The 23,011-nt window shown below is 23.6% G+C and overlaps 1 protein-coding gene and 1 pseudogene across 1 annotated transcript in view; one reads left to right on the plus strand and one right to left on the minus strand.

Annotated features, from left to right (window-relative positions):
* Nucleotides 1-333: 333 nt before the first annotated feature.
* LOC132930700 (uncharacterized) overlaps nt 334-23,011 on the minus strand; it is a 53,225-nt gene continuing 30,547 nt past the window's right edge. The window contains exons 3-4 of the mRNA XM_060996713.1: nt 18,192-18,306; nt 334-2,156 (exon numbers count right to left, since the gene is read on the minus strand). Of these exons, the coding sequence (XP_060852696.1) occupies nt 1,861-2,156; nt 18,192-18,306 (411 nt within the window). The 3' untranslated portion in view covers nt 334-1,860. The remainder of the gene's footprint in view (nt 2,157-18,191; nt 18,307-23,011) is intronic.
* LOC132928639 (uncharacterized) lies at nt 4,718-17,142 on the plus strand (annotated as a pseudogene).

The following is a 23,011-nucleotide window of genomic DNA, read 5'->3' on the forward strand; positions in this document are numbered from 1 at the left end:
AATATTTTAATTTTTAGTTACCATCTTATTTATTCAAACTATATAAACAAATTATTTTTAATTTAAAAACGAACTACCAAGTACCAATACGTTTTGTACATTATTTTAAATATTGAACATGTCCATATTTTAGAATTATGGATCGAATACCTACATGTTGATCATAACTCATTAAAATATACCAACTTATCTTTACAACCATTTATTCTAAACATATTTAATTATAATCATTATTTTATTTGTAAATCTTATTCTTGAAGTTTCAAACTAAAATAACATTGCAAAAGTTAACAAATCGTAATTTGAGTCATAAATTTAAAAACAAAATAAAATAATAAATAAAAAGTAAATTTACATAATTATTCTTAGACGTTAGACATATAGGTAAATTATACATGTTATGGTGACAGTATATGGTAAATATTATAATTTTTATCATATCATAATGTCTTTATAATTAAACAATTAACATCACATTTAATCTATATCATAAGTTTAAGTATAAAAAACAAAAATCTAAAAAAATAAAAATAATCGTATTAATATTTAATTATAAACAATCATTACCTAAATATAGTACCTATTAAATAATAATATTTTGTTTGATAATTGCTATACTTTGAAAATACTATTCAACATGCATAAGAAATATTATTCAAATTTTATTTATAACCTAATCAATGATTTTTAAAGGTCCGTCAGCCTGGCACCTCGAATTCATAATTTTTATCTCAAACCTATTTAGATAATTAGTACATAATTTGTAAAAATTTGTACTGCAGCCCAGCCCAGCACCCCGAAAAAATTAAGACTTTTTGGGTAAAGCTTGTGTTACAAATTCTAATTTTTGCGTTACAAATTGTTACAAATTAGGTACTAATTATTAAATAGATTTGAGATCAAAATTTTGAATTCGGGGTGCTAGGCTGTTGGACCTGATTTTTAATACATATATTAAACTGTTACACAATATATTCTTTGACGATTTAATTCTGCCGAAAACTTTTTTTCTCACATTTACATATTATACATCTTTAGATATGATTTATACATCGAACAATGAATAAATTAAGTTTACAAATATTTACGGAAGTCTACTTCTAATGAAAAAAAAAAATGAGAGCGTGAAAAGTTTTGAAATTATTGTCTTGAATTCTTATTTTGAACGATAAATTCTAAAGAAAAATAAAGCACTATTTGTTATTGAATATTTTGCCAGAAAATTTTCATTAAAAAAAATGAAGTTTTACAATAAAATATATTTAGATTCTGGTGTGGTTTAAATAAAATTCATTTTATATTGGGTTTTTTTTCTTATTACGGATGTTATATTTTTTAGGAATCAATATATTTTTTAGATTCTTTTGCTGATAAATCTGTAATAAATGTAGTTTCGGTAATTATAGTATTATGTGCTATCATAGTTTGACAACAGGGCAGTAGTGTATTTTATTCAATTCGCATAATTTGGTACCAATAATATAATGTGAGATCATCATATGTGTATATTTAATACATTTAGGCGTAAAAAGCACGATTTTGCTATAGGGAGGTTGTCCGAGATTTGGTCATCGCGGAAAAAAAGTTTTGGAATCGTAATTTATTTTTACGATAATGACAAAGCGTTATTTAGTTGAAAATGTATATACAATGCTCGTGTAAATGTATACAATAAAATACATAAATTACATAATGTTGTGATAAGCACAGAGTGTTTGTCACGTGGCATCCCTCGTAGCCAGTATACTTTGATATATGGTATTATATAACCCATGCCACTTTAGTTGCTCTGTCCGTGGACAAATGGCTAGGTCCGATTACGCTGACCGAAGCCGTGGGCGCTTGGACCTCCGGGCCGGGTCAATCGGGATCGTACTTGCAGTCAATGTGCACTAGCGCAGCAGTGGAAAGCAACGTGAGCAACGTGAGCAAAATGAGTATGGTGGCCAGCACGGCGATCTGTCCGTTCCGGAACAGTGACCGTGCTGAGAAATACAGCAGACAGGCGTGCAACAGACACGCGGCTAGCCACAGCACTGTGAGCGCTACCGCGGACCGGATGGTGGGTCCTAGAAACCGGAAAGGTTGCAGTCGTGGGTCACACAGCTGTTGCGGTCGGTAACCGCTAAAACCGTGGCTCATGTAGATGCTTCCGGCTGTATAACACAAAATTGTAATCAATGATATATATTAATATTTTTATACAATAGTTTAATATATAGTTTAATGATAACATTGAGCCGAGTGTTGAATTTAACGGAGAGGTTGTGAGTGCATACACTGAGATCTGAGTTAGGTACTTAATCTAATCAAGTCTGAGGTTGTTTTAGAGGCCTCGGGATTCCTTAACTTTGTAAGAATATAAATTAATAAACAATTAATAATTAATAATGGTCAAGAAAAAAATAATTACCCGTATCCGCGCGTTCATTCTAGACTAGGAATGTCAAACCGCGCGGCCCTTGGTTCTTTTTTGTAGGATATGACACCACATTGGTTTATCGATAAATTATGTGAAAATCAATTTTAATTTTTACTCGTTACTGTGTTAGAGATGTATATTAGTATGAGTATTGTATGTATTATTTTCTCAGTGATAATTGTTGTAAATTCGTATAAAATGTTTATCTTAATAAGTTTGTTGTGCGATCCACATAGAATTCTATTAAATATTTTTGGGTCATTTAAACATCATGTTTGACAGTTTGACACGCCTATTATAGATTTTAATGGGCTCAGTTTTATCCTTATTTGATTCGATGGGAATACACGATAGAGGTAATAAAACACCGAAAAATATATTTATTGTATGAATAAATGACATCAGACACAAAAAATACATCATAATTGTTAAATTAATACATTCATCGCAACGTTAAACATCTTAAATGTGTCTTAAATCAGATTAATTGAGATACAATAGGAGAAAAAACACGTTTTTTTAAATAAATTCCACTATACATTAAATTTAAATAATACATAATATATGTTAGTATTAGAAGCTATTACTTAATAGGATTAGACACAATTGTATATCATGTGTTTACCAATTAATTTATTGATTTTGTGACTTGCGAATTATGAATCACTTTATAGAATTGGATGAATTTATGTATTTCGTTAGTTTTAATAATTCTTACTTGCAGCATAAGATCTTATTCAGTAATTTTTTCAAAAATATTATGAATAATTTAAATTAAAGTTCCTCAATTACCTTTGCTTTAACTAAATATTACTGGGAAATTAAGATTATAATTTAACCTTTTTTTAATAATAAATTATTTATAGGTATTTATAATTGTATTTAAATATATATCATATATATTATATGTATTGACAATTAAGTATAATGTATTTAATACTTATTATTTATTGATAATGCCATTAATTGGTTAATCATTATAGTTCATAAAGCATTAATTCATGATAGAACATTAAAGCGCATTAAGTAAAATGACCTAAGGAAAATTGATCTTTAACTTTGTATAGCTTATGTTGTATGAACGTCTTATACAGATAACAGGATTCAACATTTAAAAGTGATTACATAAGACTAAAAGAGGTAGACTATTTAATACCTTTCTTTATATTTTACTTTATTATTTTATTAAGAATTTTACAATATATTACTTGGTTATTATTTTCTTTATTTTTATCTCTTTGAAATATTATAAATATAATTGTACATTAAAACAGGTAATAAAAGGTAAAGAAAATATTAAGCACACGATTAAAAAAATAAAAACAATGACAATATAGTTAAAAGTCATAAAATACTCACATAATAACATATACATATTATGTACAATTATTTGAACATTAGTTTAAAACTAATTAGTATACAAATCTAAGTATACTTATCTTTAAATTATTATAAAACAATTAAAATATATATTTATAAAGCTTTCACAAAGTGTTATAAAATATAATGAAATTAAGTATAATACCAACCGTAACCGTACTAATTTAATTTAGTTAAAAATGTATTCAAATCAAACAACTCATTATATTTTAAACCATGGTTAAAACATTTTTATTTTTTTTTTTGATCTTACCCAAATGTCTGATTTATCCACATGGAGAATTGTTTGACAGTTGATTTACACCATAACGTTGTTCAGAATGTTTCAGTGCGACTTAATTAAGTAATGTAACTATTTTGTAGTTTCTTTATCATGATAAGAACTTTGTATTAATACATATTTTCAAATCACCATAAGTCGAAAGTAATATTTATTATAAAAAAAAGAAAACTTAAATTTTTAATTAAAAATTAATTTTATATGCATATTTAATGTACTTATAAGTTATAAGTACAGGCTATTAAAATTTTCTGCAATAATAACAATTCAAATTAATTTAATCTCTATATATTTCTAATATTTTATCTTGATTCGTTTTGGACTTGAATTTTATCATTAGCCCACTTATTTCCTTTGTATCAAAAGTTCTTAATAAGTAGGTATATTTCTGTAGTAATTAATTTTTACCATCATCTTAATTATTATCCATGGTTACAATCTGTTTGTATTAAAATTTAAAACTATAATTTATATTTAAAAATGAAATAAAATGTTATTTTTAATTTTATGAAAATTAAAACGAATATACTTATATAACATTTTGTGTCTATCAACAATTGATTTCAAAATAAATACTAAAGACAATATCTTTATTCTTTAGTTGTACTGAATGGCCATGGTCAATTGTGTGAATTTATACAAACGACCCGCATGCTAATAAATCTTACTACGGGCCTATGGGATTTGGCCAACTAATTCCTGCAAGTAATTAATTTAATTGCGAATTTGAAAATTGGAGAAGGATAATGAGTTTTTTCCTCTGTCTTACAAGGTTTTTTTTATCTATGATAATGATTTTGAATGCTTATGTATTCATTCGTTATAACGTCTACTTAATAAATAAATTAAAAATTGTAGGTATATTGTATAGTGTAAGTATTTTGAATTCATAAAAATTTCATGTATTGAAATTATTTATAAAAAATATTTATGGTTGAAATTTTAACTTTATTTAAGACTTATATTGTTTGTTATAAACTCATAATAAATGTGTGTGGATCGTAGATATATTAATACCAAAAAAATAATAATGTTATAATACACATTGTTTTGTTTTTTATTAATCAATTTTATGTAATGCACTTGTGGGTTAGTTGTGTTTTACATTTTAGTCTGAAATAGAAAAACAATTTAAGCTGGGAATGGTTGAAAAACGAAATAGTGAATGATTGTCGGAAGTATATTTTGAAGAAGACATACACATAATATGCACGATGTGCGAAGCTCTTTAACTGCGATCAGACCATAATGAGTGCCTGCTAATCTAGTTGACTTTATCATCTCGCGGGACCCAAAGATTGGAACAAGGAATCTGAAAAGCATATTCAACTAGTTTCAATACATACTGTTCCAAAATCCCAGGATAACGTATGTATAGTATTTGAGTGTGTTTGATTTATCAGAATGAAGTAATGTTCTCAAAATTAATATATTTTTGTTGTTGTTACTAGCTTAAGCGATTTGTTTATTTTAATGCATAATAGAATAATACGTACCACGCAGAAATTTATAATAATAAAAAAAAAAGCACAAAAATCGAGAGTTATCTAAGTAGGTATACGGAGAAAATAGTTTGATTAGATTTCTGAATTGATGCTTAGAACGCTTTTAGTTTTTTTAATGTCTTTTTTTCTCAAACAGGCTGACGCATTGAGGTCATAACGTAATATTAAATTTATCGCGAAAACGCAAGTTTTTTCATCTATTCAGCTTAGTTTCGTCTAAAAATTCATTTGTATTTGGTATGCCAATAAACTCAAAATAAATTAGTTTCTGTAGAAAATATCAAATAGTATAACATGGATTTATTTATTTTAAACGTTTGATATTTCATATATATATATATTTTGAAGTCTGTTAAATTTTTAATACAAGTATGAATTTTGTTTTCGAATTCATTGTTATATTTGATATTGAGATATACTTATTATACATATAAAAACAAAAAGTATGTTTATAAATAAATATATGTCTTGATTCATTTTTAATCATTAAGTATATCTGTCTTAGTATTACAGCACTTAATCATAATGTTTATATTAAATCTCTTTTAGTTCTCGATGCCAGAATCTCAATAACTCTATTCACATGAGATTCAATGATTTCGGCGTAGAACAGTTTTATGCACAGTTTATCTCAGTACTCGAATATATAGAAAAAAAATGCCGACTTTAAAGAAAAAAGAATTGTAAACTATATGTAGATGTAAATATTAACCATATAATATACATTAATAAATCATATCTATATTGTTTAATATATAAATGTATTTTACTGACTGATTAATTATATCCATTTAATGCGTTATGGTAATTTTTAGTCGATTTTTGAGTTTTTATTATATTCCATTTACAGATTATTTCTTTAAAAAACTGTATTTAATTTGAAATATTTTATTAAATTAGTTAGTTTTGATTAATAATAATTTTATAATTTTCCTACTTTGTATTTTTAGAATAATTACGACAGTATAAATAAAAGAAAATAATAATTATTTGTTAAAATATACAATTGTTTATCGTTATGTTGCTTATTGTTATAGTATATTATTGTATATAATATTATAATCTATGGCATAGATTTAAATAAATAAAACGAACAATTTATTTTTGAGGAATGCAGACAATACAATGAAATCAAAGAGGAACGCAAAGTAAGACATCTTATTTCTGAAAGTTTGGTAATAAATTTTGAAAACGAAAATAATACCATTAATTAAATTTTTCAAACAATGGCTTACCTACTATTAATAGGTACTAGTACTATAGGTAGCTAAATACGTTATAAAATGTTTTATATTATTATATTATAAATTATTACTATTACAATTATATTACACAACAACCAGTTCATAAAATTGTAAATATGTATATATTATATATATTTTATTTTAAAGTTGTTAAATATAGATTTAAGTTGGAACTATGTAAGGAATTTAGGCCAGCATGTAAATAACCCTAATAATTTTAAATAATGTATTTATACCTATGCTTAGTTTTCATGAGCAAAAAAAAAAACTTTTAAGATCTACAAACTCATAACGTAAATAAGTAGTAGAATTAGGTATTACTTAGTTTTTGTAATGGTCATATAGTTTGGTATACTATAGAAAAAATCGATTCTCTTATTTTAAAGCCTGGTATAATAGCTGCTAGTTTTTCATTAATTTGTATTAGTCTTTCTAAAAAAACCTTCTTTTTAGGAAACACAATAATCGTACATTATGTATATAATGTATAATACCTAAAGGTTAAGTTAGGCCAATTTTAGATTATCTAGATTTCAATAAAGTTTAAAAATTGGCCGTAAAATTGAAAAATGACCTAATAATGTTAAAAAATACAAAAATGCAAATAAATGCAAAATAAAAACAATATATTTGAACTAGTACATGATAAAATCACATTTTGTGATCAAAGAGCTATATCCTGTAAATCTTAAAAGAAAATATAAAATCCTATACTATTCTAGCTATATTAATCATGTAAGTAAATCTGAATATTTGAATATTTTACTGAAAATCATTTAAAATCCATAAATTTATTCTAGTTTCAATTTAAACTTCAAAAAATATTAAATAATGGGTCCACGATACCAAAATAATTGAAAACTGCATGGGACACAACCACACACAAATTTAAATATGATAGATGTTCTAGTAGGTACCGTATAGTGCATGATGTGCTATCTATATTATCATACTGTTTGAATTTTCGCATGTTATCTAATAATTGTTATTTGTTTCTATGAATAACGAAACAGTTTAGATGGCAGATATCAATAATGTCCAATATTAGCAATATTAGTTTTGACTGATTTAAAATGTCCATATACATACCTATATTATTTTAATGGTCACGTGATAGTTATATGTATAGACATGCGTCTTAAGTAAAATGTTCAAGTTGCTTATAAATAATTAAGTGAATCAAAGGATTCGATTTTATGATTAAAATTTTCGATTTTTTAAAGAACAAATAAAAGTTCGGTAAACGTTGATTCTATTATTTATAATTTAAATAATAATATTATATATGTGTTTTTTATTTTTAAACATAGTTAAAAAAAGAGTATTTCATATTTATTAAAATTAATTTATATGTGTATATTGGCATGTTATGAATTCTAAAGAATGTGTGCAGTCTCCAACTATTTTCGTAAGTGGTATGAGGATATTGATTTTATCAAATGCATGTGGTACATTGAGTCATTTTTGTAAGTGGGATAGGGTTATGAATTTTGTTCGTTATTGACAGGTTATTATGCATTTTGTCCAGCATAGGGCCGAATGTTGTAATGGAATGTGCAAAAAAGAACCTTAATATTATATACAAAATATAAATTAAAATACTCATCTCAAAGATCTACAGAGTTAATATCATATGTTTTAAATGTTATATTTATGTATCTTGTATTCTTGGATATATAATACACAGCGTAAAATAAAAATTATTCCGATTAGCCTATTATCGATAAAATATATATTTATGTACGAGTTTTTTTCATGTGTCAAACAGTAAAACAATCCTTTAAATTATGTTTTATGAGTTGTATTTGTTGTATAATGGTTATAGTGATGTTAGAAAAAAGGTTTGGTTTGTATATTCAGGTCCTTTACTTAACGAGATTGTAATTTATATATATATATACAAGAGAAAAATGGTACCCTGAGTTTTAATAGAATGTTTTGGGTTTATTCAACTTATGATATTATTATAGTTCATTTAATCAATGCTTTTGAACTATATACGGACATTTACTGTTACATTATGCAGCTGTCTTGATGATTGAACTTTGGTTAAACACTACAGGAAATTATGTTGTCATAGTGAGTTTTTGGGCATATAAATATTAAGTAGGTACTATAATTTATAAATAAAGTACCTATAAATAAATCAGTTTAAATTACATCCTTTTTTACCTATTAAATAAATTAAGAATCTTATAATATTAATTTTCATACAGTTTTTTTTTAAATTTTACTTTTTAGTTAATAATTTTATATTGTGAATAAACTTGTATTTTTAGTCACAGTCCATGAACTATATTAATTACATATATTTAACTGAGATTTTATCACTATCAAACTAGATATATTTTAAATGTTTTAAATTTTAAATATCGTTTACTTATATCAGTTTATTGGGATGTTGAGTATCAATGCAATATAAAAAACGTTGTATTTATTACTTTGAATTTTTAAACTTTAATTGTTAAAAAATGTATTGGTTTATGTATAAGATATAATTTATCAAAATAATTATAATGATTTCATCTATAATTTTATCAATAATAACTGTATAACTTCATAATAATATCATAAATACAATTATTGGAGATACAATTTAAATATTATGATAAACAAATTGTTATTTATTCCTAATTAGGACTATATATTTATATTTTATTATTATAATTATTATTTATTATTAAAATGTCCTATCTGTATACCGTAATATAACACTAATAACTTATAAAAAGACAACCCATTGTTTTATACTTTTATAATTATATTATTTTGTTTTTAGATTACTTAGAACATTTAAAATATTGAATAAATATTAAATATAATCAAATTTAATAAAACAAAAAATTTAAAATAATAATATTAATAATTACAAAACTATTAGAAATTATAAAAAAATGAGACTAAAACATATAAAAATCGTATTATACTATAACTTTATATATTAAAAAAAAAAAAAATAAAAAAAAAATGTTCTATAACTTGGCAATGGTTTGTTCAACTATATTCATATTTTACGCTCTTAATTTCTTAGACATGTTCAATGAGAATATGAGATTATCATTTTTATTAATAAATGGTTTTATTTATTTATATAATAGGACCCTTGTCCATTTAACACTTACATGAGATAACATAGTGGCTTTTTGCTTTATGTCTACTCTCTCGTGATCGATAGCAAACGTTTAATAAAATAATATATCATACTACCTTAACTGTACAAAAAAAATAATAAATATTATACATTATATACGACACACTTAAAAGGAAGAGGTGTGTGATTATTATTATCGTTAATGATATCCAAAATAATTAAGTTAGAATAGTGATCGATTTATCACAGGAAATAAAAACAGCAAAATAATATTTATGTTGTAACAATTGCTTTATTTAAATATGTATGATACCTAACAATAATAAATAATAAAATTATTAAATTAACTAAGCGAATCAGTGTATAGAGTGTTTCACTAAGCATTCTTGGCCCTTTGCCCTTCAATATTTCAGTCATTCAAAACTGATTATTCGATAAATAATTAAATTATTAATTATACTTAAAGACCATATTTTAAAAATTTTAAGATTTTTTGTACTACTTAAGGTGTGTCCTGTACTCTTACGGAAATAAAAACTACTATTTTTAAAATGAGAACGTTCCTTTTATAATATTAATTATTAAGTGGATTATTTTTCTAAAATTGTTGGCCTATTAAAATTAAATTCAAACGAGTAGTTATTGTGTTAGCTAGCTATTTGTACTAAGGATACTGTTCACAATAATGGATTTGGAAGCTATAAAGGGTTTGATAACATGAAAATTTCATTTATTAATATTAATTTATTAACATTTATAATTTGTAAAAATAGGTGAAATATAATAAACACTAGATCCAACATTACGTCTATTTCATTATTTTTTAAAACCATTTTTAAGGTCAAAACATAAATGCGGAATTAGCATTTATATTCAAAAAATATTAAAATTAATCAATATTAAATAATTAACATTAATCACTATTAACACTATATTTATTAAATTCTATTTTTTTAACAGATATTTTCATCTATATAAGCTTATCATTATTTTGAATGGATATAATATTTAATTATCTATATATTTATTAAATAATCTGAACACCAGTTTTAAAGTAGTGTTAAATGATAAGAATAATTACTAATTAGGCACAGCTGATTCTGTTAATCTTTTAAAAAATAATTATTATTACTGCTTTAATGTCACTACAAATTATAATTAATTAAAAAAATATATTACTAAAAGAAATTGAAAAAGTAAAATATTGTCAATTATATTTTGAAATATTAAAATACCGTAATTATTTTAAAACAAAAATAAAATAAATTATTATTATGATAACTATTGAGCTGGTTGTAGCTTTAGTTAATTAAAAATCCTTCATAAATTAAAACACACATTAACTGTTATTAGTAAAGTATTTAATAAACGTACTTTACTAATTAGCTTAAATTTAATAACATTTCCTTTATAGATATATTTTACAAGAAAGTTTATTGGGTAAATATTAAATAACAATTATTTAATTAACTATCTAGAATTATAACTAATATTCCTATAATATTCATAAAAAATATAAAATTTACATATAATATAATAATAGTATTATTTTGTAAATAAATTAATATTATAGCGTATTTGTTTATATTTCGTTAATTAAATTGATTATATTTGGTTTTAGTGTATTCATTTAACACTATTAATTTATTTAACTGTGCAGTATTCCATTAAATTTAAATTTCTGTTTATCACATAATTAAACTTTATTGATTACCTGTTTATAAATTATATTTGCCTGAAAATCTATTATTATATTAAAACATTACTGTGTAGTCTTATTTTCATGTTTAAACTATTGTCACGTAAGAATTAAATTATACTCAATACAATTAAATTAATATCATTTTAAGGCTTGAAATTAAAGAGTTAAAAAGTTAAAGTTAAGTTACTTTTAATTTAAAGTAGCTTCTAAAATTAACGAGTCAATATTTTTACAATGATGTGTTGATTGCTGCAAATCAATTAATTAATTATGTTGCCCCGTTAAAGTTAATTTTTTTCCAAATATTAACTAAATAAATTAAAAATATATTTTGTTTTGTACACAATATTATTGTTTTTATAAAAAAAAAAAAAATGGAAACTGGTAGGTATTGTAATACCTATTAATTTTTGACTATCGAAGTATTGAATGCACTATTGCTGAATGTCAATACAAATAAAAATAACCTATATAAATACAGCAATTTAAATTTATATAGAAAATTATTATTTAATTTAAACATATTAATTCTAAACCTTATAACAACAACACTCTCTCTAAAAAATGTCATAATTATGAATTTCTAATATTTTTAAATTTATATAAATCCAATTTATGAGAAATCTTTTTATATATGTTCAGGGATTTTGACTCATTATAAAATCTACATTTATAGAAAATAAATTAAAAAAATTAACCTAAATAATAATTTATTACTAACTAGTTTATAAGATTGTATCATTGAAACCCATCCTTTCTTATTTATTCAGTCAAAAAATAAAAAAAATAAATGGATAATTTTTACTATAATATATTTCGATTTTTTATGTATATGAATATTTATTATGATTTAGCATAAATTCTAAGTATCAAATTAAAAATCATATAAGTTAAAATTGCTTTTATTAAGTAGAATTTCTTATTTTTTATTTAATAAATTAAAATTAAAATAAAAGTGATTTTTAAACTTACATTTTTTTATATTTACTTAACTTATTGAAATAAAAAAAAAATTAATTAAGTATCCCATTCTTGCACAATTATCTAAATTGTTGTGTTATTTATTTATATAATTAAATAGTATTTTATTTAATAAAATATAATATTACATGTATAATAATTAAATTAAGTATTTTTTATGGTATGAAAAAGTGTACATTGTTAAATTTAATATTTTTATCGTAATCCTTGGAAATGTATAGCATTTTATATTATTTGTCGAAAATTAATGACAATTTTCGAAAATGACCTATTTATAAAATACTATCTATCTTCACATATAGGTAATCACTAATCACATTCCAATCGATAAGTTATATTATACTTTGAGAACACTTCAACACTACCTACCCGAACATTTTTAGAATCAAAGTTTATACTCCCAATATTAAATAATATTTAAAATGTTTTATTATCATTATTATTATTTAGCTTAATTATACATTATTTCAAAAATAATATTTAAATATTTAACTTATTCACCGAGATTTATAATTTTTTTAAAGGATTATGGTTCAAGTTTAAGACTTTAAAGTAGTATATAATATTAACTTATGGTAAATAGATTATAGAGATACATTTTTATAATCTCAAGATAATTTTTTAATAAATGTTTAGCAATATATTATTTTTTATGATCTTTCTAAAAATGCATTGCATTAACAAAAAATATTGAATTCATAAAAATACGATTAGTGAAATTCAATGCAAAAATGTATCACTATATGTTATACGACTTTTATCTTTTAGTTATATAATTATTAATAGTAAATAGTATGATTTCATATTTGCATTTTAAAAAGCAACATTAAATTTGATATAAAAACTATAAAACTATTAAAAGCAATATACCTACTATCCCATTGTTTATTTTTCATTTATATTGGTGGTATACTACTGATTCAGTAGTACTGAATAACTTTATTTATGACTTTAACGTATACTCCATTCTTGTGCCTAATGTAAACATTTTATTAGATACTATAAAAAAGACATTCACGTATATAATTATAAGTTTGTAAAAAAATACTACAACTAGTTATTATTGTATTTTACTGTTTAATTTTTTGCTTACTATATCTATATTATAGAAAAAAGTTAAATTAATATTATAAACTAATTTATGTAAGTATTTAAGTATTTAAGTACTATAGTATATATTATTATGTCGTGTGTTCATGTACTGATTTAATATTATACATTACATTTTGTCGTTCGTATTAATATTAAAATGATAATATGTTATCTATTGAGTTTTTAAATTACGATGATATAACTTTTTATAATTCCTTTAATATCCTTTTATTATTTATCCATTTATTTGTAAACGTAAAATTGTATTAGAAATAATGTAAAATTAAACTAATTACATAGAATTTAATTTTTTTAAAGAATTGGAATGGATAAAAATAAACTTTTATAAGTATTTTAAAATTATGAAATTAAATTAATATAATTGAATAGATTCTTTATATTATTATTTATTATTATAATTTAAGTGTTATTAAAGTATAGCGATAAATTATTTTTTACTATAATTTTATTTCTTCTAAAACAAATATAACTATATATGAGATATATTTTAAAACTTTTTAAGTAGAATGTGATTAAATGCATTTTTATATAATACTCTTTTAAATATTTTTCATGAACCTATAGGGCGGCATTTTAAAAGTAAAGATTCAATGTAGTTTTTAATAATGTGTATTTAAGATTAAGTTGAATAAGTTAAGAAGTGCATTACAAATTGTACAGACTATCCATTGCTACTTTACACATATGAATTTAACTTAAAAAGCATATAAATAAAAACTTTATAATAAAAAATTAATTGTATATATTAGAAATTATCTTTGGTTTTCGCTGTAAACAAATTATTTTTTAGCTTATATACTTTCGTTGATTATTATTCGATTATACTACATGCGTATTAAATATTTTTGCTCGTAAATTGCATAGAAATAATATTTAGTAAGCATATGTAGAAGTAGGATTTCGTTCAAGTTAGAAAGTTATCGGGTTGAATACCACGCATGATCTTTAGGTACACTGTCGGCAATTTAGATTAATTGCTTGCGTTTGTTAGACAGATGGAAACCATTCATTAGGAATTGACTACATTAAAAGTTTAGTATTGTGTCGTGATGAGTACACATTTATCAAATAATTTACTCATATTATAGTGTATTAGCAATATTATAAGCTTTAATACTTCAATATTCCTTACAGAATAATAGAATTATAGAATTCATAAATTACAATTAGCAGAATTTATCTTTTAGCCTAATCTTTTAGAATATATCAATAAGTAATGATTGGTGTTTATATCAATAAAATAAAAATAGAGTTCTGTGTTTTGGGTATATTCGATAAATAGAAATTGGGTACATCACTCTAGAGAGCTATTAACACGATGTAGTTGATGGTGACTAAAAATGCAGTTTTTAAGCCTGAATGTTGTGTACTTATATGTGTAGAATGTGACCAAAAATATTGACTTATAAAGAATTCGTTTATCGTTCCATTAACATATAGATGTTAATAATAATTTTACCAAGCCATTTAAATGATTTATGAATAGTGATATCAATGTTAGGAATAGACATTAGACAAAGTAGGGAGATAATGGTCCTGTGAGTTGAATTTTTGTTTGTAAATTATTTTAAATTGTTTGCTATAATTTCACATGTAAAAATGATATATTGTGAATGTAATGGTCTTAATATGTTTTAATAATGACTATTTAAGTTGTCAACAATAACAATCTATATCATGTTAACAATATTTTTTGAAATAATATTCATACATAGCACACACAGCATAATAAATAGAAAAAAATGCTTTTTTAATTGACTTGAAATTCAATAAAAAGAAACAAGAATTGTTTTGAAAAAGTTAAAAGGAGCTATTAAAAAATATATCAAAAACGATACTTTTCAGTTGTTTCAAAAGTTATAGGTACAATGTACATACAATATTGTTTATTTAAAATCAAGTGTATATTATATTAATTGAATATGAATTTTAATTGTAGGCTAATAAGAAAATGAAATTAGTAGATTATCAAGTACAATCAAAAATACGAGTAGATAGTTTCTTTACTTTATTTTAATTTAATTTGAAATACACAAATAAATATAAACTCACAAATAAAAAAAAAATGGTTTATGAAATCAACCGGTAAATAGAATCAAAATGATCTGAACCAATCTGATCACATTAAGCTGAACTCACTGTATAAGTTTATACAAACCATTTACAACGTAAAATATTTCATAGTAAAATTTATTTTCAGGATGTATTAAATATTAATGAATATGATTTGAAAAGCGAAACGTTGGCATTCAAAAATGTTATTGGCGATAATATAAAGAGGACTTCAATTTTATAAAAGAAAATTTGAACAAAAAATTGTTTCCTAATTTATATTTAATGGTATAATGGTAAAAGTAGCTATTACTTCGCTGATTTTATCTGCCATACCAGAACGCTCCTTTTCAGTTATGAGGAGAATAAACACATATTTACGTTCCACAATGAACTAAGATCATTGATCATCAACTTAGAGGTTTATTAATCTATCAATGTTTCATGTTTAAAGAGATAATGAGATTTAAGTTTATGAAATATTAAAAATATTTATTGATAAAAATAAAACTTGAGTAAATAAGTATTTGTTTTTTGTATGTTTTATATTTTTAGCGAATATATATGGTGGTGTGGGGGTAACGCCCACCGGTTACTTTTTATGTAATATCAGGTGGGGGCTATAACGCTATAGCCTAACCTATTACAGGATTTATTTTGATAATAAATATACTTGAAATATTATCTTATTTATGAAATTTATATATTTGTATTGAAATCATGTAATTGTATATATTATAAAGCCATATAGTGTAGCATAGAAGCAGTGATATTAAATTATTTTTTTGTGTTTAAAGACATTTGTTTATACTATATTTTATTTTATGTAAATTGTAGGTAATTTTATTCAGATTTTAGATTTTAAAGAACATTTTTAATAATACTTTTTTCCTATTATTATACAGTATGATCACGATTTAAGGTACCTCTAAATATCTCAATTGGATGATCTTATATTAAAGTGAATATTTTAGAGGGCCTAGGGGCTACTGAAATACACATTTATTTATGATTTTCAATTTTTTTACCTAACCTAACCATGCGTAATACTTACATTCTTTTTTTAAATGGAAACACTATTTTTTTTTACATATTCGGATAGATTATTTTTTTTAAAGTTTTTTGTATACAAATATATATATATATATTCCCAGAAAAATACCATCCACCTCATAATTATGTTTTACGAATTTTACAAGGGTTAAATCAAGAAGGAAGATTTCCTGACAGACAAAATAACCAACAAAGGCGTAGAGCAACTATGTTTGATGAAGATACAGAGTTACAGGTACTGGCGGCATATTTCTGGGTATCATGCGGCATACGTCCTTTACCTTATTATTACATTACGTTGGCATTCGCCATAAACTAAAATCATCTCAACTTTTTCAGTGTTATTCATATTTATACAATTATAGAAACTCTTATAATAATCAGATATACACGGATAGCGCATAAACGTTGATACGGGTCTATTTAAAGATTAAAAGCAAAATGATCTTTTTAATCAAACTAAATATCTTAATAATTGCATTTTGTGATTATCTTATCGTTATTAGAACTATTGAAAAAATAAAATGAAATTTCACTGTAAAAATAGTTGAAATTGTTATTGTATTATAGCAGTCAACGAAACAAAAATTATCACATACTCAAGATATTCGTCCCGACGACGTACGATATTGTTAAATTATTATTTGTAAACAGATACCTAAGGTAAATTAAACAATTATTTTATTATTTTTAGTGGTTATGATTGAAAATTTCGTTAAACAAACTATGCATTAACTTAAATAGTGACTTCTCTAACTTGGTAAATTTTGTAAATAGACAAAAATAATCTATCTGAATATGTAAAAAAAAATAGTGTTCCCATTTAAAAAGATATGTTATATTGCGCATGCGTACACCAAAAGTGTAAAAAATTGAAAATCATAAATAAATATATATTTAAGTACCCCCTTAGCTCTCTAAAATATTCACTTCAATACAAGCTCATCCAACTGAAATATTTAGTGGTACCTTAAATCGTGATTACACTGTATTTATTGCGTACATATAAGTTTTTATTCACTCTACACATGTGTGTCAAAAATGATTTTATAAATAGATATACGTTTGTTGGAAATACTCATAGGTAGATATAATTTTTCGCATTACAAATCACGATTATGATGTGTTAATATGATATAATATAGCTACGTAATCTATTACTAATCAACTAGGTAATCTATTAAAAATGTATAGTATATTTTGAATGAAATTTGGATAATAAAACAATTTATCATATTATATTAGATCGTTATAAATGCATATTTTAATAAATTTCACGTATATTTACATGTATTTTTTTAGAGTTTAAGTTTATAAACATTCACCTATTCATTAATAACCATGATAATATATATATATCATACACACCTGCAGCAATAACTGTCAGAATTCCAGCCGGTATGGCTAAGCCCAAGTTCATTTTTCCCTTTTCTTCTATAGTGGCGACCATACCCATAACTAACCCGGTAATGCCACAAACTATCTGAAAAAAAAATAATTATAACTATACAATGTAAATTATATAGGAGAGAATGTATTACGTTTATAATAATATTTGTATGAAAGGTCAAGTAGTTTTACTAGGTATATTTTATGAATTAAAGGAAATATATGTATATAATATATTTATATATAGAGAGAGAGAGAGAAAGAGAGAGAAAGAGAGGACATGAAATATCCCCAAGCAATTTATGCACTAGTAATGTAGTAAAGGTAAATTATATTTTAACTTCTGTGAGTTCGGTATGTTTTTTTTTTGGGTTATATACAGTCAACTTTGCTCTATTGGGACACATCGGTTGCATGTTATTTTGTTCCGATAAAGAGGTTGTCCCAATAACCCGAAATAAAAAAAAGGATGAGCAACTGGGTATCATTCTACTGTATAGTAGAGGGGGAGAGTAGGTCACTATAATGATTAATGGATGTGTTAAATTTGAATGAAATTGTTAGTATCATTGTATATGTAAAACGATTCTGAACGGTGTGGATTGGTGAGTCTAGGTTATATTATATTATTAGCTATATTTAAATTGTAGTATTTTTTTTTTTTTTTTATGCAAGTAATTTATTTTTCTCAAATATTGATGGAAATTTCAATTTTCTACGACGTATACTTTTTGAATAACAACCAATATTTTAAATCGTTTTAGGATATATCGTTATTTTACGTGATTTCGTAAAAATTTAAATTTCATACGCTCATAAAATGTTTTCTATATTGACGCTGGAGTTTTTTTTACAGTTATTTGAAGGAAAACTTATGGAGAACCTTATATTGGGTTTTTTATCCATAGGTTTAATTCACAAAAATATTATGAATTTTCAACTTCAAAGTTCCTTGCAAATTTTTGTAATTTTGACATATTTCGTAAACATTTGAACTCTAAACGCTTATATACAAAAATTTTGACAATCGATTTTTGAATTTTTTATTACGATAAGTACAACTCATAATAAGCTATGTATTAAATTTTAAAGATTTTTTGCTGTGCCAAATTTTTTGTATCGGCATTTCAAAAAAAAAACAACTGAAAAATTGAATCTATAAATAACTTATTAAAAAAGTCAAAATATTTTGATCATTTAATCGCAAATAGATAACGCTAATACAAACATTTGTTGAAAATTTCAAGTATTTACAATGATTCGTTTTTGAGTTACAGTAAAATAAAAAAATCGATTTTATCAAAAACTGGTTGTGTGTAAAAATTCCGGTTTTTTTGTTAGGTACTTTTTTAGGGTTTTTCCTGATGCTTTTGTTAACTACTGGAAATTTTTACTTTTGATCGGGGGATTTGGGTGGGGGACCCAAAGTATAAATAGATTCACTTTCCTTTTCAAATTGGGGCTGAAGTTAAAAATCAAAGTACTATTACTACTCAACGTGATGACAGACACAAAAATAAAAAATAAAAATAAAAAAAAATAATTGTAAGATCAATACATTCATCACTCCATTTAGAATCTAAAAAAAACACACACATCATTGTAAAATTAATACAGTTATCTGAACGGATTGTTTAGAATCTAAAATGAACATATAAATTTGTTGAAAACTGTTTTTATTTATTTAATATTACAAATTGCATACAAATTATGGAAAATATTTAATAATACAAAAAGAAAACCATGATATTATACCCTAATTATTTATAAAACAGATATCCTTTACTGCATGCGAAAAACACGACTGATGCACCAAATAACATTTAACACGCATTATATTTGAACATATTATAAGATAGAATGCATGTTACATAAATTTAATCTAATAATTGATTTTGCGAGTATTGTTGGACCCTAGCGCTATACCTATAATTTATTTTTATTTTTTTATTATTTAGTATTGAAAATTATAAATTTTAAATTTGTTTTAAAAAAAATTTAAAATAGCCATTTTGTAAAACTGATTATTAGAAAAATTTTAATATCAAAAACTTTTTTTAAGGTTGGTCAATAATTATTAAACAATTTTTAAAGTTTGTTTAAATTCAAATTTATTTCTTGTTTATCAGTGTTACAGCAATAATAATAATTTCAAAAAATTGTAAAAAATAAACGGCTGGACATTTTACATTTTTTTTTCAAATCATATCAACAAAATGGCCAAATTGAGTTATTTTAAAACAAATTGAAATAAATTTTTTCAAACCTATTTTCAGTACTAAACGATAAAAATAAAATAAATTATACATGTAGCGTTAGGGTCTATAGATGGTAAATAAAAAAAATTTTTTTAAAAATATTGATTAGAACAAAAATTATTCCAAAAGTCAGTTATATTTGTTACACTCTGTATAATATTATAATAGTTAAATTTACTTTTTCAATATAATACATAGATAAATGTATTGATTCCAATGCAAATAATAGAATAAAAACGATTAATTATTACTGATTTGTACTAGTTTAAGTATTCACAGACACTCTAATTTAATTGCATACTCGATTGGAATTTAAACATTTAATTAGATTCGCGAAATAATTATGTAAAACTAATGATCAAGTTAAGAAAAAAGTTGTGATATCGTTTTGCTGTACATTAGGTGTCTAATGCCCACTGTTATGGTTGTGTTGAATTTTAATTCAATGAATATATATATCATTGTATACGAAAAACGATTCTGAGTGGAAACAGTCTGTCAAGTTTTATCACTAAGTATATATTTTCATGATATTTTTGATAAAGCTCTTAATGCTATATCTTTTTATGTTTAGTAATAGTAGTAATACCGTACGTTGATACAATTTTTTCCAAAAGTATTTTATTTATTATATTATTATAATAATAATATATATTTATACCATATCATATCAACTTACATAGGTAACTCAAAATTTAATAACTACTTTCTTTGAATACCGTAAAACAGTAAAAATAGATTCATGGTATAAATAGATAATATCTTAAAATCAAAAATCGTCAGTAATAATTTTTGTTTATAAGTATTTAAAGTTCAAATAGTTACGAAATATATCAAAATCGCGAAAAATTGCAAAGAATTTTGAAGTTTAAAATTCATAAAATTTTTGTGATTTATACTTAAGGTTCAAAAATCCAATACAAGGTTATCCATAAGTTTTCCTTTAAGTAATTGTAAAAAAAAATTCCAGCGTCAATATAGAAAACATTTTATGAGCGTATGAAATTTAATTTTTTATGAAATCGCCTAAAATAACGATATATTACAATTTAAATATAAGTCATAATAATATAATATATCCAACTAATTGTCATTGACTGACAAATCATCTCCGTTCAGAATCGTTTTTCGTATACAACGATACCCATCATTGCATTCAAATTTAACACATCCACACGACCAGTGACCTACTCTCCATCTCTACTATACAGCAGAGCGATACCCACTTGCCCACTTTTTTAAATTTCTTTCAGCATAGAATTTCAGTTTTTTCAGATAACTACTATTTAATATTTTTATTATCTTATTCAATTCTATCACTGTAATTATTTCTAAATACGCTTTTTGATTCTAAATTAACATACGAGTAGTTTGTGCAATTTTATCAGTTTAATTAAGAAAAAAATAAGGAAAACATAACATCCTGCTAAAGATCTCAATTATATTTATTTATTTATTTATTTTGTTATTGGTATAAACGCCAATCGACTTTTTACATATGAAATTAAGAAATTATAGATAATACAAAAATGAACGTAAATGATAAACATTAATATACATAATGATGTGGATAACAAAATATTGATAAAAAAAAAAAATAAATAGAAATAAAAACACATTAAATACAAATATTAAGGCCATATATCAACAGTATTATTATTATTTAAACTGTGCATAGCTCTAACTAAAGGATCATTTGATAAAAAAGTTTGAACGGAAAGTTGGAATATGAAAGGACTCAGATGAACTAGTATTGGCGGTAAGAACTTTAAGGCTAATACGCTCAAGGAGTTGCGAAGCATCAATTTTACCCTTAATTAATTTTAAAAGGAAGGTACGATCAGCATTTAGATGCCTGTCCTCGAGAGAGATGATATTTAGTGCGTCCGAGACAGATTGATAAGAATGTTGGGAGTGTTCAATTTTTAGTAAGAAGCCAGCATAGCTGAGGAAGCGATTCTGCACTTGTTCAACTAGTTTTATTTCAGTTCTAAGATAAGAGTTCTAATTATTAATCGACCCATTCTCAAAAATTGAACGTATAAGAGTAGAATAAAGAGTTATTATACAAGCTACTGAGTTAAAGTGTATAGTGTGGCGGCGTATGAATCACAGAAGACAATATCATAGAGATATGCATATCTATTGTTTTTGAAGGGTTCGTATTTGAAAATAGAAATATTATAGATAGTCATATAGATTATAGACTATAAAATTTATAATTTTCTACTAATTAACGCCGCTAAATTTAAAATTATGAAATAAAATCTTTCAACCACTAAGTATTAAAATTGTGAATAGATAATTTTCAATTTAATTCATTACATAGCAAAAGTCTATAGATGTAATTTTTTTCGTATCAAAGAGTATATTATGTATATTGCTCAAGAGGCATTTGAACTATTTATAAATTGCATGCGATGAATTTCATAGAAAATTAAAAAAAAAGCAAGTGAATAAGTATTTTCTACGAAAATAGGTCAAATTTGACACTCTTATATTTTTATGTCAATTTAAGAATATATATTTTTTAAAGGTATG

Source organism: Rhopalosiphum padi, chromosome 4, assembly GCF_020882245.1.
Source record: "Rhopalosiphum padi isolate XX-2018 chromosome 4, ASM2088224v1, whole genome shotgun sequence".
NCBI lineage: Eukaryota > Metazoa > Arthropoda > Insecta > Hemiptera > Aphididae > Rhopalosiphum > Rhopalosiphum padi.